Raw genomic sequence first — 23,389 nt, 5'->3', positions numbered from 1 at the left:
CTCAATCCCTCCATGGATTTTTGCTAGTTTTTGAGGGAAAATAGAGAGGAGATCTAGATCCACATTTCCACCAATCACTTTCTCCTCTATGGGAGGGGAACCCCTTGGATCTAGATCTTGGAGTTCTTGGTGTTCTCCTTCTTGTTCTTCCTCTCATTTTCCTCCCTAGCATTAGTTGTTTCGGTGGGATTTGAGAGAGAAGTACTTGGGCACTCCGTGTGCCCTTGCCATTGCATTTGGTGCATCGGTTTGAGTTCTCCACGTGATACGTGGAAGTTACAAGTTGAGAAGCTTATTACTCTTGGGTGCTTGGTACCCTTGAGCTTGTTACTCTTGGATGTTTGGACACCCTAGGGCTTGTTCCTCTTGGGTGCCTTGGCGCCCTAGACGGTTGGTGTTGTTCAGAGCTCAATCATTATGGTGTAAAGCTTCGGGCAAGCGTCGGGGTCTCCAATTAGGTTGTGGAGATCGCCCCGAGCAATTTGACGAGTACCGGTGACCGCCCCCAAGGGTTGGCAAAGTGTATGGGTTCAGTGACCGCCCCCAAGGGTTGCCATATGTACGGGTTCAGTGACCGCCCTCAAGGGTCCCTTAGTGGAATCACGGCTCTTGCATTGTGCAAGGGCGTGAGGAGATTACGGTGGACCTAGTGGCTTCTTGGGGAGCATTGTGCCTCCACACCGCTCCAAATGGAGATTAGCATCCGAAAGGGTGTGAACTTCGGGATACACCGTCGTCTCCGCGTGCCTCGGTTATCTCTTACCCGAGCCCTTTACTTATGCACTTTACTTTGTGATAGCCATATTGTTTCTTGTCATATATCTTTGCTATCACTTAGTTGTTTATCTTGCTTAGCATAAGTTGTTGGAGCACATAGGTGCTAGTTGTTGTAGGTTTTGTGCTTGACAAATTAACCGCTAGGTTTATTCCACATTTGTTCAAGCCTGAAGCATAATTATTTTAAGGGACATTCACATTTGTGCCCCTAACTCGAACCCACTACTCAAATTTACCCCTAACTTTTTGATGTGCTCAAATTTGCCCCTAAAAAGCATTTTAAGTCACAGGAATTCCCTTCCAGCTGGTCAAAGTTGTTTGACGAAAACTTTGAAAATTCACAACAAATTCATATGAACTTAGAAGAATGCAAAATAAGATATCAAAATGCTCATAAAAACAACACCTATATGCACATGTCATTTACATTCATGACAAAAGAACTCTTTAAAGCTTTTTAGGGTTTATAACATTAAAAAAGAATTTAGGGTGAATTCAAATAAATGCACATGTAGGTAAGGAACGTAAATGACATGCGCGTATAGGTGATGTTTTTATGAACATTTTGATATCTTATTTGCATTTTTTTGACTTCGTATGAATTTGTTATGAATTTTCAAAGTTTTGGTCAAACAACTTTGACCAGATGGAAGGGCATTCCTGCGACTTAAAATGCTTTTTAGGGGCAAATTTGAGCACATGAAAAATTTAGGGGTAAATCTCAGAGTGGGCGCAAATTAGGGGCATAAATGTAAATGTCCCTTATTTTAAAAGCGCCTATTCACCCCCCCCCCTCTAGGCGACATCCACAATCTTTCACGGAGCACCAACCACAGGAGGAGGAGGAAGATGACTCATTTCACTCCTAGCCCGACATCAGTCACGGGATCTGGATTGATGACCCCACGGTAGGGGGCGTCCACACCTGCATCCCCAGCCAGTCCCCATGGACACAACCTCGTCAGTACCATCGACCGCCGTGGAGCCTTCTCGTGCAACGCCTCGACCATGGTCACTGGAGCTGATCCACTCGATAGAATAACGAAGACCTGACCACCACCACCAACCACCGCATCCACAAGGAGAGATACCTCATCGCCCGCAGACACCACCCGGACCGAGGCCACCATCACCTACCCCGAGCGAGATCTCCGACCTACCTCGAGCCCCAAACTGGTCCGCCCAAGCACGAACCCCCCAATTCCATGCCATCTCCGCACCGCGATCGCACAGCGCCGCTAGCCCGAACAGAGGAAAAGGGATGGACTGCCACCTCCCGCACCCCGCCACTGCCAAGCCGCTGCGGCCACCTCATCGACCAGTGCACCCACGCCCCATGCCACTCTCAGCCACCCGACCACGCCGGGCCGAGCCACTACCAAGTCGGAGCCTCCACCTCACCGGAATGGAGCAGAAGCGACCAACCCGCACTACACACGGCCCTTGCCACGAGGGGCGTCCGCTGGACAGATCTGGCCGAGGCCTCCCTTCACCACCGGCACCCCCGCACGCGCCTCCATCCTGCCCACGACCCGAAGCATGTACAACACGCCGGCACCCACCAGCACCTACGTGTCGCACCCACACTAGTGGGAGCCAGGCCGCGCCGACCCCAGCTCGTGAGTGAACGAAAAAAACCTGCCGCCGCTGGCTCCGGTCGGGCTTTGCACAACCGAGCCCCGTGGCAGCGGCGAGGGAGGGGAGGGGAGGTGGGGGCCTGGTGGCGGCAGTGGCGGCCTAGGGTTTCTCCCCCGGTCGCCTCACAGGGGGCGACATGGGAGGAGATGGGGAAAGGGGATGTCCACCACTGCCACACCTCCCACTAGTGACTCCCCAATAAATTACAAACCACCTATGGGAAATTGACATGGCAGCCTGCATAAAAGATTAGCACTACTTCTGCAAAAAATATAAGAGCATTCAGATCACTAATTTTTAGTAGAAAAAGTAGTGATCCAAACACTCTTATATATTATTTTATGGAGGGAGTACAAGACAAAAATGCCATAGTAAATCTAAGAAGGAACAAACCAAGAAAAATAATACCGTGGTCCAAAATGCAGACAAAGAAAGATCATACATGGCAAATTTGCATACTAATGAAGTACAAGGAATTTGCCATGCTTTATATTTCGTCTTCAAAAACATAAAAATCACACACAGGAAATTGCCATGATAAAAAACAATAAAATTGTCATGGTCTTAATAATAAAATTATCATGCTCTTAGTAAGTAAAATTGAAATGCAAGAAAGTAGAAAATCATTCCCAAGATTGCCATTAATAAAGTGATAAAATTTCCCAAAGCTTGCCATCAGAGCATTACAAAAATGACCTAAGTCGTCATGTTTGGAAGACAAAGATGTTATGAGTTTGCCATGAGGTCAGGAGAAAAAATAATAAAATCTAAAATGTATACTGTGTTGAGTATAAGAATATTAGAAAGTATAGGATAGACTAGGATTTGGTTCTGTCTTGTCTTGTACTCCGAGTTGGTCATTGTACTCCTATATATATGCCCACGAAGCTCAAGCAATACAACAACAATTTCACCAGATCCATCTCTTCCTTCTAACATGTTATCAGTTTCCGGGTTCTAAACCCTAGCCACCGCCGCTTTCGCACCCGCGCGCCACCCCTGAGACGGTCGGCCTACATGACCGCCGATGGGGGCCGCGCCACCCGTACCTAGGGTTCGTCCGCCGACCGTGTTGGCCAGCTGCCCTAGAGAGTCTTTTTCCCGAGCCCTCGCTACCGGCTTTCATTCTCTCGCCGGTCATTTTGATCGGCGTTTTCTTTTTGGTTTTTTGATCTCTGCTTGATCGGTTTGCGTCGCCTGCCACCGCCGTCAACACCCCACGCCTCTACTTCAACACCGGCGCGATCGGCAGCTTCTTCACTGACACGGCCGCCTCGCGCGTCGCCCGCTCGTCTGCCCGCGGGTCGCCCCGACCCGGCGGCCTCGCGCGTTTGCCCGTGGGTCGCCCAGACCCGGCGGCCTCGCGCGTCGTCCGCGCGTCTGCCCACTGGTCGCCCCGACCCGGCGGCCCCGCGTCATGTGGCGGCCCTTCACCATCGTCGTTCGCGTGCCGGCCCGCCCGTCGATCTACGCCGGCCGTCACCGCCCTGCTTCGACCGGGACTCCTGCATCACCCGGATCCGGCGGCCTCGCGCCATATGGCAGCCAATTATAGCCGCCATGCCGCCCGCCCTCGCCTGTTCATCTCGGACTCCGCCGCCACCCCGCCTCCACCAAGCGGTGTCCCCGACCTCGCGCGCGATCAGATTGATCACCCACGCCCCGCCACAATCCGCCTCAGCTATGCCGTGCGATCGACCTGGCCCGTCGATTGCGCGCGCCTTCGCAGGCCCCATGAAGAGCGTCCCCGAGTTCAGCGCACCCCTCCACCGGTCGAGCAACGGGCTGCTGTTGTGTCGCCCCTTCAGGCCGCAGCGCCACCCGTGTTTCTTCTCTCGGCTGCACCGACCCGCGTCACCGCTGCGTCGCCCCTTCGGGCGTAGTGCCACGGCCCACGGTCCACCGTCGCCCCGGGGCCGTCCGCTCCAGGTCGTCCCCATGGCTGCGTCAACCCTCGCGTCGCCGCTACGTCACCCCGTTGGGCCGTAGCGAGCGTGGCACGTGGTCCACGCCGTCGTCCCGAGACCGTCCCCGCGTTTGCAACGACACGCGCTCCGCCGCCCCTTCGGGTTGTAGCGACGCGGCCCGCGGTCCCTACGACCGCCCCGAGGTCTTCTATTGTCGCCCTTACCTGCCCGCCGCCACCGCGTTGCCCCTTCGGGCCGTAGCGCCGCGGCTCGCGGTCCACCGCCGTCGCTACGCGTCGACTTCTCGTGGTATGCGCCACACCGCCTCCCTTGGCACGGGAACACTGTCGTCCGCGGCGGTCATCGTCACGCTGTTGGGTTCTCCTCGCCTACATCGAGCACCACCGCCGCACTCCTAACCTAGCTGCCGCCGCCGTCAAGCCGCCGCCGCTACCCCCGTAGCCGCCGCAGCCGCCCGTCCACCCTGTTCGTCTTCATCCAGCACCAGCCCGTCGCTAGCGTTGTCGTCATCTACCCCGACCACTTCGTCTACTCCAACAACCGCGGGCGACATCGGTCCTGTGCTGATTGGCACCGCAACCGTCGTCGAGTCCTTCTTTGTTGGCCTCTCCGATTTCTCCGACATGGCATACAGCTCGTGCAGGTCCTCGTGTACGCATGCCCGGTGCTGGCAACACCGATGCGTGCCTTCGTCCACGACGTGTCCCTGGGCCTGGCAAGCCTGGTGTGGTGCTTCGTCAACTTCGTCTTCAACCATCTTCGCATGCCCGGTGCTGACAACACCGACGCGTGCCTTCGTCTACGATGTGTCCTCGGGCTTGGCAAACCCGCAGCGACGTGTCGTCAACAACATCTTCTTCCCGGCGCACCACTACTTCGACACCACTGCGCCCATGCTAACTTGGCGCCCCCTTGCGCCCGCGGCTCCACGGCGACTTCATCGACACTGGTTACCCCGACTCGACATCGACCACGGCATTCTTCGCACGGCTACCTCGACCACGGCTCCATCACCCACGCTCTCGGCTACATCGACAAACGGCACAAAGGGCTACTGCCTGCTTGAGCAACCTCGTCGGTTTTCACTCCAGCCACGACTCCGCAATGCATCGACCGTTACGACTGTGAGGGGTGTCTGTCGGCTTGCCTTCGGATTATTCTCGAGTCTCACCGTCTGCGTCGCTACCGTTGTGACTGCGGGGGATGTTGAGTATAAGATTATTAGAAAGTATAGGATATACTAGGATTTGGTCCTACCTTGTTTTGTACTTCAAGTTGGTCATGGTACTCCTATATATATGTCCACGAGGCTCGAGCAATACAACAACAATTTCACCAAATCCCTCACTTCCTTCTAACATACTGTACAAAACAACTTGACACGTGAGCATTAAAAAAAGTTCAAAATTGTCCGGCGACAAAGTTCAAAATTTTATAAATCTGTATGGCGAATCCTTGCCATGTTCATCCTGCGTTCCAGTAAATTTGAACACTCGGGAGTTACCGGCGCGGCGACAGCGACTGCAGCTGCCAAATTGCACCACTTCCCAGCTGTGCCTCTATAATTCCGTCGATTTCGGGCCGTATACGGCCAGCGCCCGACCGCGGAGCACCATGGATCCGGAGCTGCACTGTTGCGCCGATACACGTACGTGAGGACGTAGGCTGTCACCCGATCAGCCGCGCGCGGCCGGCCGCCGCCGGCCGGCAACAATATCGTTCCTGTCAATGTCACTACCAGCCAGCCAGCCTGCAGATAAACAAAATTTAAAACTTGAGTGGTTTATATGTTTGGCGCCACATTCGGGGCCATTCCCCTTCCCCCCCTATGTTGATGTCTCCTTCCCCGTCGCGCCCCTTCCTCCACCTCCACCTTCATCTCGTCGTCGGCACCAGCTGCCGCGGCCGCCGCCGTCGCCGTCGCGCGGCTCCGCTGCCATGGGCTGCGCGCAAGCCAAGCCGTCCCAGGGCTCCCCCGCCCGCAGCCACGACCGCGGCATCGACCACCTCATGCGCTGCAACGGCTACACGCCCGCCGCCGCCCGCCGCCTCACCGACCCCCTTCCCACCACCGCCGCCGTCGCCGTCGCGAGGGACCAGGCCGACGCCAAGGATGGCGGTCCTGCGGGGACGGAGACCACGGATGCCTCGGGGACGTCGAACCTGACGGCGGCCACGGTTTCCTCTCCGTCGCTGTCGATGCCGCCGCAGGCGCCGGCGCCGCGGCGGGAGGACGACCGCGAGCAGCTGGTTGACGGGTGGCCGACGTGGCTGCTGGAGAACGTGCCGCGCGAGGCGCTGCAGGGGATCGTGCCCCGGAGCGCCGACGCGTTCGACAAGATCGAGAAGGTCGGGCAGGGCACGTACAGCAACGTGTACAAGGCCCGCGAGCGCGGCGCCGACGGCCGGCTCGTCGCGCTGAAGAAGGTCCGGCTCGACACCATGGAGCCGGAGAGCGTCAAGTTCATGGCCCGGGAGATGCGCATCCTCCGCCGGCTCGACCACCCCAACATCATCCGCCTCGACGGCATCGCCACCTCCCGCATGCACCGCAGCATCTACCTCGTCTTCGACTTCATGTACTCCGACCTCGCCCGCCTCATCGCCCGCCCTCTCACCCTGCCACAGGTACCATATATACCACCGGAGCCGGAGACGACGGCGCGTAAATGAAAACAGCAGAGTAAAACTCATTTTCTCGGTTCTTGCGTGCAGATCAAGTGCTACATGCAGCAGCTGCTGATGGGGCTGCAGCACTGCCACGAGCGCAACATCCTGCACCGGGACATCAAGGGCTCCAACCTGCTGATCGACCGCGCCGGCGTGCTCAAGATCGGCGACCTGGGCCTGGCCAACTACTTCGGGCCCGGGCGGCGCCGCCCGCTGACAAGCCGCGTGGTCACCCTCTGGTACCGCGCGCCGGAGCTGCTGCTAGGCGCAACCGACTACGGCGTGGGCATCGACCTCTGGAGCGCCGGCTGCCTGCTGGCCGAGATGTTCTCTGGCAAGCCGCTGATGCCCGGCAGGACGGAGGTGGAGCAGCTCTTCAAGATCTTCAGCCTCTGCGGGTCGCCGCCCGACGAGTACTGGCGGAGGATGAAGCTCCCGGCCACCATCCGCCCGCCCAAGACGTACAAGTCGACGATGGCGGAGAAGTTCGCCGGCATGCCGCCGTCGGCGCTCCCCCTGCTGACCACGCTCCTCGCCCTCGACCCCGCAGCCCGCGGCACCGCCGCCCAGGCTCTCCAGAGCGACGTACGTGCCCGCGCACGCAAACCAATCCATCAACTCACACAAGTTTGCAGTGCCTGACGCTCTTCAACTCACACGACTTTGTACTGCAGTTCTTCAGCACGCCGCCGTTGGCCTGCGACGTCGCCGACCTCCCCGTCGTGTACAAGGAGGAGGCTGCTGATCCGACCACCCCCCGCGACGGAAGGAAGTGAGGACTGACCGATCGCATGAACGCTTCTTTGATCTTGCAGAATTCCCTCTCTGTTGGCTTGACGGTTTTCTGCTCTGCCACCATGTGTACAGGTCCAAGCCGAGGCAGCGTTCCCAGAAGCGAAGGAACAGCGGCAAGCAGAGAGCTGATCGGGAGCTCTCCAATGGCGAATCTCCAAATCCAAACAAAGAGGTATACATCCCAAGTCCACAGGCGAATCCATCTTCGTGCAGTTCTACCTACGTGAACCAGAATTTTTAGCAGCTTCATTCATACTCTCATTGACTCCTTTACGCGCGACGACGAATGTAGGAGGAGAACAGGGCCGAGCCTCTGTGCCTAACTATAAAATTGGGCCCACCATTAGAAGAACGACGTCCGGCATCAAGAGACGCACAGGGCCTGGCCGAGAGCGCCATCGTCAGGGCCTCCACCAGCACGACCTCACAACGGTTTTCAGTGAGCCCAATTCGGTCGTTCCTACCTGCGGATGAGCCGCAGCTGCGGAGGGCCAACACCTACCACGCCACCGGCGACGAGCACAAGGGCGGCGCCATCGCGCACCGCGGCGTGGCGATCAGATCAGCGACGTGATCGAGGACGTTTGTGGATCGTTGTGTGGGTTCAGCGGTTGAATTGCAGCAGAAACTGTTCACTGCTGCTGTTCGGACTGAGAAACCCCTGATTTGTAGACTGCGACGCAGTTCATCTATCAATAAATCTCCATCGCAGAGAATTGGGATGATTATTTTTCAGTTCATGGTTTATCCCACCATATAGTTTTTGGTTTAGCGTTGAAGAATGGAATTTCTGTGATAAAAAGTACTTACTTAACTAGTGCTATATTATCATGTTTACGACACTGTTGGTGGCGATTCACGAGCTCTCAAGTTTGTGGTACCAAACGGAACACTATGAAAGTTTCTCCAGAAACCATCCATAACTGATCAAAGACACGTTCCAACCACCAGAATATTGCACGCCAAATCAAAATATACACTCAGATCATCAACCGTAGATCACCTCTGCTAGTTGTTGATTAACAGGACAATCTCTGAACTCTAGAAGGTTAGAGTTTCTGCAGAGTGTGACAGTGTTCAGTGTTCTGTTCATAAAAAAAAATTGGTTTGGCGCGTGAGGGAGACGATGGAGTATATTTTTTTCAATAATGTTGTGCTTTTGGTGGGCCCTTTCTAGATGTATGATTATGTGTTATCCGCTAATCAACCCACATGAATATAGAAAAGTTTCTTGTGTTGGCTACTACATTTACAATATTGGTGCTAGAGTATGCATGTTGCCAATTCATTATTGTCTGATGAGAGGGTGCACGGTACTCTTTTGTAGACTAGTTGTTGCCGATTGATTTGAGATCAAAATCATGAACTAAATCTAAAATTGGACACTTCAATAAAAAGTTGTTGATGTAGTCAAAATTATAAACCGGACCCGAAATTGAACATCTCAATTGAGTGAAAATCATGAATTAATATAACCATCATTTACCCAGTCAAAATTGTAAACCAATCCAAAATTAAACACCTCAATTGAATGAAGATCATTAATTCAAAATAATCTTAATAGAAATCGTTGACCCAGTTAAAATCGTGAACAAAAACCCAAAATCAAAATCGTTGACCCAGTCAACATTGTGAACCAAATCCGAAATTGAACACTTTAATTGAATGAGAGAGCTCCAAAATTAGGGAGCATAGTGTATTTATTACTAGAAGGTTTGGTCGTGTTTTGCTACGCCGTTGGTGCTATTGGATATTCATAATTTTTCTACTCCCTCTATCTCAAAATATAGGGTGTATTAGTTTTTTTAATCTAACGTCTTTAAGTTTGACAAAATTTGTAGAGAGATATATCAATATCCATAATATCAAATTGATATCATTAGATAGTCATGAAATAGATTTTATATTTTATTCATTTAGTATTGTCATTGTTGAGAAAATTGATAACCAGTAGCTGTTCGGTTGGCTGATGGGTTTTTTTTCGAAAAAAAGGATGACCCCTGGCCTCTGCATCTGGGAGATGCATACGGCCATTTTATTGATTATTCTCGAGGACCTTACAAAGTATAACAACAATATGCCCGAATCCGTCATCTTGGCAGCATCTGCCACTACTCCTATCCAAATGATGAAGGAGTGCAACCTAGGCCACATACCCATACCTCTCACCTAAGCCTAACTTCTAAAGCCGGAGGCCCCGGCCGAGCCATCTGCTGGGTCCGGGGCTCAAACCGGTCTGACGCACTCACATGTGTCGTCCCCGCCATCTTCCACTGGTCCATCTTCAGAGCAAATTGAGGTGACAACCTTGGAAGGTCCTCCGCCATCGACGGCACACGAGCCAAACGATGACCTCCACCTACGCGAGCCTTGGCAGGTCCTCCGCCATTGACGCCATCACGACGCCAACCGACGACCTCCACCTACGCGAGTCCATCTCCAAGCAACGGACATAAATCCATGCTAGGAAAGGGCCGCACCACCGCCGTCGCCCACCACCCACAAGTGCCACCCAACCCCAAGGTTCCCAAAGCGGCGCCTTCAAGAAGGGAACGATGCCGTGAGCGCCGCCGCCGCCCAACAGAGTTGGGGCTTTCGCCTGGGAGACCTAGGGGAAGGTGAAGTGAGGAGATCAGTCCATACCGATGCCTCCAAGGAAGGAAACGGCGCCCTCAGGCGTTACCGTCGGCGCGGCCGGTCATGGCCGGCCAGGGATTTCGCCTGAACTAGATCTCCGCCACCACCAGCACCTCATGTACAGAACCGGCGACCGAGATGAAACGCGGCCCGAGCAGGCTCCCCCGCACGCCGAACAGGGGAGGAAGGGACGCCGCAGAAGCCGCTGCCGGCCGCCAATGACCACCGGATTCCGCCGTCCGCGCGGCCGGGACACCGGGATCCACCACCCGCATGGCTGTTAGCCGGTCGTGCCTTGCCAATGAAGCCGCCGCTCCAGATCAGGGGCTCCCCACACAGAAGCAGGGCAACCGAGGCCCTGCCGCCACCATCCTTGGCGCCCCGGGCTTGCCCGGCGGTTGCGTCAGGCGGCGGCGAGGGAGGAAGGACGGGAGGGGTGAGGAGGAGGGGCAGCTAGGGTTGAGAGGAGGAGGCGGCTAGGGTTGGTTGATGGGTAGAGGATTAATAGGCTAATCGACAAGTTAGTCAACCAATTAATCAATTAATCGGCCGATTAATCAATTTATCGCCTACTTGGCGACCCTACGAATAGGGATTAATCAACCATTTAACTAGTTAATTGGACGAACTCTTGAAGAAGGGTGTTGTGGATGTCGATGTTTTTGACATTGAACTTGGTAAAAATTAAAGGAATTTGACTATTGAAAAACTATTACACCTTACATTTTATTTCCAAATTGAGAGAGTATTTGGCTTGGTGGGGGGAGGGGGAGGGGAGATGATAGAGTGTCTTGTCTTTTTATTTTTAATTTGATGTTTTGATGGGCCTTTTGTGGTGATTCTGTGTTGTATATTAATCAATTCAAACTTATACGGAAAAAATTCGATGACTTCATGTACTATATTGGTGCTATAGTATCACATAGTGACATTTCTTTTTTTAGATGGTGAGAGGGTGCGTTGGGTTCATATGTTTTTATAGGTCGGTTATTGTTGGTTGATTTGAGAAATTGTATATCCAATCAAAATCATAAACCAGATCCAAAATTAAATACCTCAATCGAATGTGAGTGATCCAAAATAAGGAACATTGTGAATTAAAAGAATTGAACGAGAGAGCTTCATTGTGAATTAAAAGGATTGAACGATAGAGCTCCATGAGAAAAAAAAAATTAACCCGGTCAAAATCGGGTTATTCGATTTTAAATTAGAGACTTCAATTGAACAAGAGGGCTCTATAATAATGGAGCAAAGTGTATTAATAGATAGATAGATCGTTTGCAGGACTGTCGGTGGCAAGCGATGAGCTCTGCAGTTTGTGGTGCCAAACTGAAGGCTATGAAAGCGTATGTAGAAACCATTCATAACTGATCAAAGGCAAGTTCGAACCACCAGAAAATTCCAACAGAGAACTGGAAGCATATGGCAATCTCTGAACTCTAGAAGAATAGAGTTTCTGCAGAGTGTGACAGTGTTCGGTGTTCTGTTCACAAAGTTATTACAGATCACGGAGAGATGCATTGCAGTTGCATCTTTAGAACGAGACGGTGATGCCCAAGAGATCCACGAGGCGAGCTATGAACTCGGCAAGGTCCGGCCAGCTCGCCGCCGTCACGAGCTTCCCGTCGGCGACCGCCCCTTGGGGCTCCACGGCCGCCGCGCCGGCGAGGTTGGAGACCACCCTCATGGGCACTCCGCTCGCGCACCGCTTGCCCTTGAGGAGCCCCGCCGCGGCGAGGACGAGGTGCCCCTGGTCGATGCTGGCGACCACCTTCCCCTTGGCCGCGAACTGCCCCACCAGCGCCACCGCCTTCTCGTTCGTCACGAGCAGCTCCGGCGACCGGCCTCCGGGCACGACCACGCACTCGTAGTCGTCGACGTTGATGTCGGCCCAGTCCACGGTCATCACGAAGTTGTGCCCACGCTTCTCGTCGCTCACCGCGCCGGGGGCCACGGCGACGTCGTCGTAGATCGCCGTGACGCACGGCTCGCCCTTGCGCTTCGTCGGGCACGCCGCCTCCACGCGGCAGCCCACGCCGGCCAGCGCGCGGAAGGGCACGTTCGCCTCGTAGTCGTCCACGTAGTCCTGTATCGATCATCAGTTCATCACGTCACAGTTAATTCAAGAACGGTGAGAGGGAGGGGACGGGGGAGAAGTGGTTAGCTTACGGCGCAGAGGAAGAGGACGCCCTGGCCGCGCCCGCCGAGGACTCGGCCGCCCAAGGCGCGCACGAGCTGCCCGATGATCTCCCCGTGCGCGGGCCACCCGATGGCGGTCAGGACGTGGCCATCGGCGACGCACAGGCTGAAGGGATCGGGCTCGACCCAGGTCCCGCCGGCCAGCTCCACGACGGGCCGCAGGCTGAAGAACGCCGTGCAGCGGACGCCGCCCATGGCGCCCGCAGCGGCGAGCAGGACCTGGCTGTGGCACGTGAGCACGACCGGCCTGCGCAGCTCGCCCGCGAACGCCCCGACGAGGGCGACCGCCTCGGGGTCAACGCTGAGCTGCTCCACGAAGCGGCCGCCCGGGACGACGAGGGCGTCGTACGAGGACGGGTCGGCCGCCGCCGCGGCGAAGTCGGCGGTGACGCGGAAGCGGTGGCCGGGGATCTCCGTGTAGAGCTCGTAGCCGAGGAAGTCGTGCACGGCGGTGAGGCAGGGGTCGCCGGGGGCCTTGCCCGGGGTGGCGCAGTGGACGGCGACGCCCAGGCCGGCCAGCGCGTAGAAGGGCACGGCCGCCTCGTAGTCCTCCATGTAGTCGCCGCACAGCATCAGCACCTTCTTGGACGGCGCCATTGCTCCTGGGCTAGTTCGCTCGCGAGCGTGAGACAGAGTGTGCGCTGGCGTAGGTAGGATCGAGCAGAGCAAGGGGAAGACGAAGACTTCGTGTCTAAATAGAAGTCGTGGCTTCACTTGTTATTCATATCCTCTCGCGAAAAGGAAAAACAATCATCGAACAATAAACAAGATTTAGCATACAAGACCGAGGTAATTAATTGCCAATTGTCTTTTTTTTAGAAAATTAATTGTCAATTGTCAGATGCGTTGCACATGGCTGGGCCGGCCAGATGGATCCGCCCCCTGGCAGTATTAATTTCAAAATTGGCAAAAAGCTAAAATCCGAACGAACGGATTTTTGCAACAGATTTGCACGATCCGGATCTCGTCCATTTTGAATCGGACGATGCTTATTGATCGTGCGGTTTTAACTCGAGCGAACACGATTATTCGTTGATTTCCTTTCATTTTTTCTCCACGATCCCGTAGTTAATGACAATTGGATTATGCAATCCTACCGCTTTAACTGTGATCCTAATTATACACATGTGATTCTAATTCTATGCATGATTATCCGTATCGTAATTAATGGGTTGCCTTAATTATCTCGATCCATTTAGCAGCGTGTCCTAATTTGAAACGTAATTAGTGAGTCACCTCCTAATTTTATGCATGAGTTGATCGGTACCGCTTTAGCTGTGATCCTAATTATATGCACGTGATTCTAATTATATGCATGATTATCCATATCGTAATTATTGGGTTGCCTTAATTATCTCGACCCATTTAATTGCGTCTCGTAATTTGAAGGTAAACGTTTAGAGCCGATGCACCGAACGCTCGGCCGGCCGCATCTACACTGGACAATGGGGCCACACACCACCGCTCTAGTATTCTTCTTATCTTCACGAGTCGTGCCTATCCATTCATTCGTTGTTGCTTATCTCCTCGCATGTCTTCTTCCCCTGCGACAGCCTCCAGGATAGTTCGCCGGTGATGACCGCCATCGATCCCACACCAGCCTGCCCGTCGCCCATCCAGCGGCAGCCTCCCGGCAAATCGACGCTATTTTAGGAGACCCCGACCGTGCGCGACAAGGGAGGAGTGGGAGGGAGGTCGTTGCCTGTGGCACCGATGAGGTGCCGTGCTGGGGAACGGAAAGTGGATTCGCCGGCCGGTGGATTCGCTTCAACCGGCGACGGTGGTGGTGAGCGGCAACGGCGGTGGCCACCATGGATTTTATTTTGCTGCATCAATTCTTTTTGCTGGAACCACTTCTTTTTTTTTTGCTCGAACCTTCTTTCGATTTTGCTACAAATTGAGAGAGATGATGCTCTGTTGCTGCCATGATTTTTTGCAACCTCCTTTGTTTTTTGCTGGAACCACTTTTGTTTTTTGCTGGAACCATCATTCGACTTTGCTGCATTGGGCGAAGATGGTTGTTTGGCGGCGACGGTGGTGCTCGCCATGAATCTTTTGTTGGAACCTCTTCAGAATTTTTGCTTGAACCGTTTTTCAATTTTGCTGCAATTCAAGACGATGGTGGTGCCGTCGATGTCAAGATTTTTGCTACATTTAATTTTTGCTAGAACCTCTTCTCATTTTTGCTACAACCGGCAATCACAAAAGCTACAACCGGCGATAAATTTTGCTACAATGGTGACAGGCTGATCGATGAGCCTTTTCTACTAGAACCAACACAATTTTTTGCTACTACTTGCGGAGATTTTTGTTGCCACCAGCAAACCCGAAGGAGAGTACTTTTTAGCCAGCTCGTCACCGGGGTGTTGCAACCGGCGACCGGCGTACGACCATCCCACTGGTGTTGCCATCGCCAGTGGGGAAGCTGCAACCGCGAGGGAAAGTTTGTTGCATGTGTGGATCTACGAGGAAGCCGTGAGACGATAATGGAGAGGCCGGCGACTAGCGGCGAGGGTGGCAAGCGGCAACCATGGCGAGCCACCGACGGTGCAGGTTACGGAAGAGGCGCGGCGAGCCACGAGCAACGCGGAGTGTGGCAGACGACGACGGCAGCCGGAGTCAACGATGCATTTTTTCTCTGTGTTTTCCTGACGAAGTGGGGTGAAAAAGTTACAGATCAAACGGTTTAAGTCGGCTGATCGTACGGCATTGCTTCGACCGGCCCAAATCCTGGCCAGTGCGCCGGCACCTAGTAGCACCCTAATTTGAAACATAATTAGTTGGTCACCTCCTAATTTTATTCATTAGTTGATCAGTACTCTTCCCATCCTAATTTCCCAAGCAAAAAATAGTGCACCAGATGGGATTCAAACTCTCAACCTAACACAACTAAGACCACTAAACAAACCACGCTAACCAACTAGCAAGGCAGCTACTTGTGTGTATTGTATTGCTTTTTAGCATACACTTATAGTTTGCTTTCGGTCTTTTTTTTGTATGTTATAGTTTGAGACACCCTGATAACTTATGTATTGGGAAACGTAGTAATAATTCAAATTTTTCTACGTGTCACCAAGATCAATATAGGAGATGCTAGCAATGAGAGAAAGGGAGTGCATTTTCATACCCTTGAAGATCGCTAAGCGGAAGCGTTACAAGAACACGGTTGATGGAGTCGTACTCGCGGCGATTCAAATCGCGGAAGACCGATCTAGCACCGAACGGACGGCGCCTCCGCGTTCAACACACGTACAACCGGGGACGTCTTCTCCTTCTTGATCCAGCAAGGGGAGAGGAGAAGTTGAGGGAGAGCTCCGGCAGCATGATGGCGTGGTGGTGAAGCTTGTGGTTCTCCTGCAGGGCTTCGCCAAGCACTACGGAGGAGGAGGAGGTGTTGGAGGAGAGAGGGGCTGCGCCAAGGGAAGGGGCGCGGCTGCCCTCTCTCTCCCTCACTATATATAGGGGGAGGGGGAAGGAGGAGGCGCCCTAGGGTTTCCCTAGGGGAGGGGCGGAGGCCACAGGGTAAACCCTAGATGGGTTTGGGAGCCCCCACCCCTAGGATACTTGCCCCTCAAGCCGGGAGGGGCGACTGCCCTAGGGGAGGCGCCCCCACCTCTCCAGGTTATGTGAGATGGGGTGGGAGGGGCGCACAGCCCCTTAGTGGGCTGGTGTGCCCCCTCCCCTTAGCCCATAAGCCCCCCTTCCCAACACTTGTCGAGGCCTCCGAAACTCCTTTCGGTCACACTAGTCATCATCTGGTACCCCCGGAACAATTCTGGACTCCAATACCCTTCGTCCAATATACCGATCTTCACCTCCTGACCATTGCGGAGTTCCTCGTCATGTCTGGGCTCTCATCCGGGACTCCTAACAACCTTCGGTAACCACATACTATTCCCATTACAACTTTAGTGTCACTGAACCTTAAGTGTGTATACCCTACGGGTTCGGGAATCATGTAGACATTACCGAGACACCGCTCCGGCCAATAACCAATAGCGGGATCTGGATACTCATGTTGGCTCCCACATGTTCCACGATGATCTCATCGGATGAACCACGATGTCGGGGATTCAATCAATCCCATATACAATTCCCTTTGTCCATCGGTATGTTACTTGCCCGAGATTCGATCGTCGGTATCCCCATACCTCGTTCAATGTCGTTACCGGCAGGACTCTTTACTCGTTCCGTAACGCATGATCCCGTGGCTAAATCTTAGTCACATTGAGCTCATTATGGTGATGCATTACCGTGTGGGCCTAGAGATACCTCTCCGTCATACGGAGTGACAAATCCATGTCTCGATTCGTGCCAACCCAACAGACATTTTCGGAGATACCTGAGTGCACCTTTATAGCCACCCAGTTACATTGTGACGTTTGATACACCCAAAGCATTCCTACGGTATCCGGGAGTTGCACAATCTCATGGTCTAAGGAAATGATACTTGACATTAGAAAAGCTCTTAGCAAACGAACTACACGATCTTGTGCTATGCTTAGGATTAGGTATTGTCCATCACATCATTCTCCTAATGATGTGATCCCGTTATCAACGACATCCAATGTTCATGGTCAGGAAACCACAACTATCTATTGATCAACGAGCTAGTCAACTAGAGACTCACTAGGGACATGTTGTAGTCTATGTATTCACACATGTATTACGGTTTCCGGTTAATATAATTATAGCATGAACAATAGACAATTATCATGAACAAGGAAATATAACAATAACCAATTTATTATTGCCTCTAGGGCATATTTCCAACAGTCTCCCACTTGCACTAGAGTCAATAATCTACTTCACATCACTATGTGATTGTAATGAATCCAACACCCAAGGGGTTTGATCATATCTTGCTTGTGAGAGAGGTTATTAGTCAACGGGTCTGAACCTTTCAGATCTATGTGTGCTTTACAAATCTCAATGTCATCTTGTAGATGCAGCTACGACGCGCCATTTGGAACTATTCCAAATAACTGCTCTACTATACGAATCAGGTTTACTACTTAGTGTTGGGGAACGTAGTAATTTCAAAAAATTTCCTACGCACACGCAAGATCATGGTGATGCATAGCAACGAGAGGGGAGAGTGTGTCCACGTACCCTCGTAGACCGAAAGCGGAAGCGTTATGACAACGCGGTTGATGTAGTCGTACGTCTTCACGATCCGACCGATCCAAGCATCGAACGTACGGTACCTCTGAGTTCAGCACACGTTCAGCTCGATGACGATCCCCGGACTCCGATCCAGCAGGGTGTCAGGGATGAGTTCCGTCAGCACGACGGCGTGGTGACGATGATGATGTTCTACCGACGCAGGGCTTCGCCTAAGCACCGCAACGATATGACCGAGGTGGAATATGGTGGAGGGGGGCACCGCACACGGCTAAGGAACGATCACAAAGATCAACTTGTGTGTCATGGGGTGCCCCCTTGCCCCCGTATATAAAGGAGCCAAGGGGGAGGGGGCGGCCGGCCAAGGAGGGCGCGCCAAGGAGGAGTCCTACTCCCACCGGGAGTAGGATTCCCCCCCTTCCAAGTAGTAGTAGTAGGAGTCAAGGAAAGGGGAAAGAGAAGAGAAGGAAGGAGGGGGCGCAGCCCCTCCCCCTAGTCCAATTCGGACTAGGCCTTGGGGGGGGGGGGCGCCCAGCCTCTCCTCTCTCTTTCCCCTAAAGCCCAATAAGGCCCATATACTCCCCGGCGAATTCCCGTAACTCTCTGGTACTCCAAAAAATACCCGAATCACTCGGAACCTTTCCGAACTCCGAATATAGTCGTCCAATATATCGATCTTTACGTCTCGGGCATTTCGAGACTCCTCATCATGTCCCCGATCTCATCCAGAACTCCGAACTCCTTCGGTACATCAAAACTCATAAACTCTTAATATAACTGTCATCGAAACCTTAAGCGTGCGGACCCTACGGGTTCGAGAACTATGTAGACATGACCGAGACACGTCTCCGGTCAATAACCAATAGCGGAACCTGAATGCTCATATTGGCTCCCACATATTCTACGAAGATCTTTATCGGTCAGACCGCATAACAACATACGTTGTTCCCTTTGTCAGTGGTATGTTACTTTCCCGAGATTCGATCGTCGGTATCCAATACCTAGTTCAATCTCATTACCGGCAAGTCTCTTTACTCATTACGTAACGCATCGTTCCGTAACTAACTCATTAGCTACATTGCTTGCAAGGCTTATAGTGATGTGCATTACCGAGAGGGCCCAGAGATACCCCTCCGACAATCGGAGTGACAAATCCTAATCTCGGAATACGCCAACCCAACATGTACCTTCGGAGACACCTGTAGAGCTCCTTTATAATCACCCAATTACGTTGTGACGTTTGCTAGCACACAAAGTGTTCCTCCGGTAAACGGGAGTTGCATAATCTCATAGTCATAGTAACATGTATAAGTCATGAAGAAAGCAATAGCAACATACTAAACGATCAAGTGCTAAGCTAACGGAATGGGTCAAGTCAATCACAGCATTCTTCTAATGATGTGATCCCGTTAATCAAATGACAACTCATGTCTATGGTTAGGAAACTTAACCATCTTTGATTAACGAGCTAGTCAAGTAGAGGCACACTAGTGACACTATGTTTATCTATGTATTCACACATGTCTTATGTTTCCGGTTAATACAATTCTAGCGTGAATAATAAACATTTATCATGAAATAAGGAAATAAATAATAACTTTATTATTGCCTCTAGGGCATATTTCCTTCAGTCTCCCACTTGCACTAGAGTCAATAATCTAGTTCACATCGCCATGTGATTTAACACCAATATTCACATTAGTATGTGATTAATACCCATAGTTCACATCGTCATGTGATCAACACCCAAAGGGTTTATTAGAGTCAATAATCTAGTTCACATCGTTATATGATTAACACCCAAAGAGTACTAAGGTATGATCATGTTTTGCTTGTGAGAGAAGTTTAGTCAACGGGTCTGTCATATTCAGAGTCGTATGTATTTTGCAAATATTCTATGTCCACAATGCTCTGCATGGAGCTACTCTAGCTAATTTCTCCCACTTTCAATATGTATCTAGATTGAGATTTAGAGTCATCCGGATTGGTGTAAAAGCTTGCATCGTTGTAACTTTTTACGACGGGCTCTTTTATCACCTCCATAATCGAGAAACATCTCCTTAGTCCTCACTAAGGATATTCTTGACCGCTGTCAGTGATCTACTCTTAGATCAAAATTGTATTCCTTTGTCAAACTCAGAGCAAGGTATACAATAGGTCTGGTTCACAGCATAGCATACTTTATAGAACCTATGACTGAGGCATAGGGAATGACTTTTTATTCTCTTTCTATTTTCTACTATGGTCGGGTTTGAGTCTTACTCAACTTCACACCTTTGCATCATAGGCAAGAACTCCTTCTTTGACTGTTCCATTTTGAACTATTTCAAAATTTTATCAAGGTATGTACTCATTGAAAAATCTTATCAAGCGTCTTGATCTATCTCAATAGACCTGGATGCTCAATATGTAAGTAGATTTACTGAGGTCTTTCTTTGAAAAACTCCTTTCAAACACTCCTTTATGCTTTCCAGAAAATTCTACATCATTTCCGATCAATAATATGTCACTCACATATACTTATCAGAAAGCCTGTAGTGCTCCCACTCACTTTCTTGTAAATACAGGCCTTTCCAAAAGTCTATATAAAACCATATGCTTTGATCAACTCATCAAAGCATATATTCCAACTCCGAGATGCTTGCACCAGTCCATTGATGGATCGCTGGAGCTTGCACATTTTATTAGCACCTTTAGGATTGACAAAACCTTCTGGTTGCATCATATACAACTCTTCTTTAATAAATTCATTAAGGAATGCAGTTTTGACATCCATTTGCCAGATTTAAAAAATGTGGCAATTGCTAACATGATTCGGACAGACTTAAGCATCGATACGAGTGAGAAAATCTCATCGTATTCAACACCTTGAACTTGTCGAAAACTTTTTGCAACAAGTCGAGCTTAGTAGATAGTAACACTACTATCAGTGTCCGTCTTCCTCTTGAAGATCCATTTATTTAACATGGCTTGCTGATTATCGAGCAAGTCAATCAAAGTCCATACTTTGTTCTCATATATGGATCATATCTCAGATTTTATGGCTTCAAGCCATTTCGCGGAATCTGGGCTCATCATCGCTTCCTCATAGTTTGTAGGTTCATCATGGTCTAGTAACATGACTTCCAGAACTGGATTACCGTACCACTCTGGTGCGGATCTTACTCTGGAAGACCTACGAGGTTTGGTAGCAACTTGATCTGAAGTTTCATGATCATCATCATTAACTTCCTCACTAATTGGTGTAGGAATCACTGGAACTGATTTCTGTGATGAACTACTTTCCAATAAGGGAGAAGGTACAATTACCTCATCAAGTTCTACTTTCCTCCCACTCACTTCTTTCGAGAGAAACTCCTTCTCTAGAAAGGATCCATATTAAGCAACAAAGATCTTGCCTTCGGATCTGTGATAGAAGGTGTACCCAAAAGTCTCTTTTGGGTATTCTATGAAGACACACTTCTCTGATTTGGGTTTGAGCTTATCATGCTGAAACTTTTTCACATAAGCATTGCAACCCCAAACTTTAAGAAACGACAGCTTAGGTTCATTGCTAAACCATAGTTCATACGGTGTCGTCTCAACGGATTTAGATGGTGCCCTATTTAACATGAATGCAGCTGTCTTTAATGCATAACCCCTAAACGATAGTGGTAAACCGATAAGAGACATCATAGATCGCACCATATCCAATAAAGTGCGGTTACGACGTTCGGACACACCATAATGTTGTAGTTTTCCAGGTGGCATGAGTTTGTGAAACTATTCCACATTGTTTTAATTAAAGACCAAACTCGTAACTCAAATATTCGTCTCCATGATCAGATCGTAGAAACTTTATTTTCTTGTTACGATGATTCTCCACTTCACTCTGAAATTCTTTCAACTTTTCAAATGTTTCAGACTTGTGCTTCATTAAGTAGATATACTCATATCTGCTCAAATCATCTTGTGAAGGTCAGAAAATAACGATACCTGCCACGAGCATCAACACTCATTGGGCCGCATACATCGGTATGTATTATTTCCAATAAGTCACTAGCTCGTTCCATTGTTCCGGAGAACGGAGTTTTAGTCATCTTGCCTAAAAGGCACGGTTCGCAAGCATCAAATGATTCATAACCAAGTGATTTCAAAAATCCATCTTTATGGAGTTTCTTCATGCGCTTTACACTGATATGACCCAAACGGCAGTGCCACAAATAAGCTGCACTATCATTATAAACTTTGCATCTTTTTGGCATAAATATTATGAATATGTGTATCACTACGATCAAGATCCAATAAACTATTTTCATTGGGTGTATGACCATCGAAGGTTTTATTCATGTAAACAGAACAACAATTATTCCCTGACTTTAAATGAATAACCGTATTGCAATAAACATGATCAAATCATATTTATGCTCAACGCAAACGCCAAATAACATTTATTTAGGTTTAACACTAATCCCGAAAGTATAGGGAGTGTATGATGCTGATCATATCAATCTTGGAACCACTTCCAACACACATCGTCACTTCACCCTCAACTAGTTTCTGTTTATTCTGTAACCCCCTTTTTGAGTTACTAATCTTAGCAACCGAACAAGTATCAAATACTCAGGGGCTACTATAAACACTAGTAAGGTACATATCAATAACTTGTATATCAAATATATACTTGTTCACTTTGCCATCCTTCTTATCCACCAAATATTCAGGGCAGTTCCGTTTCTAGTGACCATTTCCTTTGCAGTATAATCACTCAGTTTCAGGCTTTGGTCCAGCTTTGGGCTTCTTCACGAGAGTGACAACTTGCTTGTCATTCTACTTGAAGTTTCCCTTTCTTTCCCTTTGCCCTTTTCTTGAAACTAGTGATCTTGTCAACCATCAACACTTGATGCTCTTTCTTGATTTCTACCTTCGTCGATTTCAACATCACGAAGAGCTCGGGAATCGTTTTCGTCATCCCTTGCATACTATAGTTCATCACAAAGTTCTACTAACTTGGTGATGGTGACTAAAGAATACTGTCAATCACTATCTTATCTAGAAGATTAACTCCCACTTGATTCAAGCGATTGTAGTACCCAGACAATCTGAGCACATGCTCACTAGTTGAGCGATTCTCCTCCATCTTTTAGCCATAGAACTTGTTGGAGACTTCATATCTCTCAACACGGGTATTTGCTTGAAATATTAACTTCAACTCCTGGAACATCTCATATGGTCCATGACGTTCAAAACGTCTTTGAAGTCCCGATTCTAAGCCATAAATCATGGTGCACAAAACTATCAAGTAGTCATCATATTGAGCTAGCCAAACATTCATAACATCTGCATCTGCTCCTACAATAGGTCTGTCACCTAGCGGTGCATTAAGGACATAATTCTTCTGTACAGCAATGAGGATAAACCTCATATCACGGATCCAATCCGCATCATTTCTACTAACATATTTCAACACAATTTTCTCTAGGAACATATCAAAAATAAACATATAAAAGCAACAACGCAAGCTATTGATCTACAACATCATTTGCAAAATACTACCAGGACTAAGTTCATGATAAATTTAAGTTCAATTAATCATATTACTTAAGAACTCCCACTTAGATAGACATCTCTCTAGTCATCTA

General features: G+C 50.1%; 2 protein-coding genes across 2 annotated transcripts; one reads left to right on the top strand and one right to left on the bottom strand.

Moving 5' to 3' along the window:
* The first annotated feature begins 6,281 nt into the window (after window positions 1-6,281).
* LOC123158257 (probable serine/threonine-protein kinase At1g54610) lies at window positions 6,282-8,392 on the top strand. Its single transcript, XM_044576320.1, has 5 exons — window positions 6,282-6,971; window positions 7,059-7,598; window positions 7,688-7,785; window positions 7,881-7,980; window positions 8,101-8,392. Exons 1-5 carry the CDS (start codon window positions 6,282-6,284, stop codon window positions 8,380-8,382), a joined length of 1,710 nt encoding a protein of 569 aa, XP_044432255.1. The 3' UTR covers window positions 8,383-8,392.
* Window positions 8,393-11,665: 3,273 nt separating this feature from the next.
* Window positions 11,666-13,383, bottom strand: LOC123157367 (DJ-1 protein homolog E). The gene is made up of 2 exons (XM_044575630.1): window positions 12,615-13,383; window positions 11,666-12,531 (listed from the first exon to the last, which is right to left on the bottom strand). Exons 1-2 carry the CDS (start codon window positions 13,239-13,241, stop codon window positions 11,980-11,982), a joined length of 1,179 nt encoding a protein of 392 aa, XP_044431565.1. The 5' UTR covers window positions 13,242-13,383; the 3' UTR covers window positions 11,666-11,979.
* Window positions 13,384-23,389: the final 10,006 nt, after the last annotated feature.

Source organism: Triticum aestivum, chromosome 7B (assembly GCF_018294505.1).
Source record: "Triticum aestivum cultivar Chinese Spring chromosome 7B, IWGSC CS RefSeq v2.1, whole genome shotgun sequence".
NCBI lineage: Eukaryota > Viridiplantae > Streptophyta > Magnoliopsida > Poales > Poaceae > Triticum > Triticum aestivum.
This window is presented reverse-complemented; position numbering and strand designations above follow the sequence as displayed.

Coding starts and splice junctions, on each gene's coding strand:
- LOC123158257 (XM_044576320.1), top strand. CDS start 6,282: ATGGGCTGCGCGCAAGCCAAGCCGTCCCAGGGCTCCCCCGCCCGCAGC. Junction 6,972..7,058: donor GCCCTCTCACCCTGCCACAG/GTACCATATATA, acceptor TCTTGCGTGCAG/ATCAAGTGCTACATGCAGCA. Junction 7,786..7,880: donor ACCCCCCGCGACGGAAGGAA/GTGAGGACTGAC, acceptor CCATGTGTACAG/GTCCAAGCCGAGGCAGCGTT.
- LOC123157367 (XM_044575630.1), bottom strand. CDS start 13,241: ATGGCGCCGTCCAAGAAGGTGCTGATGCTGTGCGGCGACTACATGGAG. Junction 12,532..12,614: donor GCGTCCTCTTCCTCTGCGCC/GTAAGCTAACCA, acceptor TGATCGATACAG/GACTACGTGGACGACTACGA.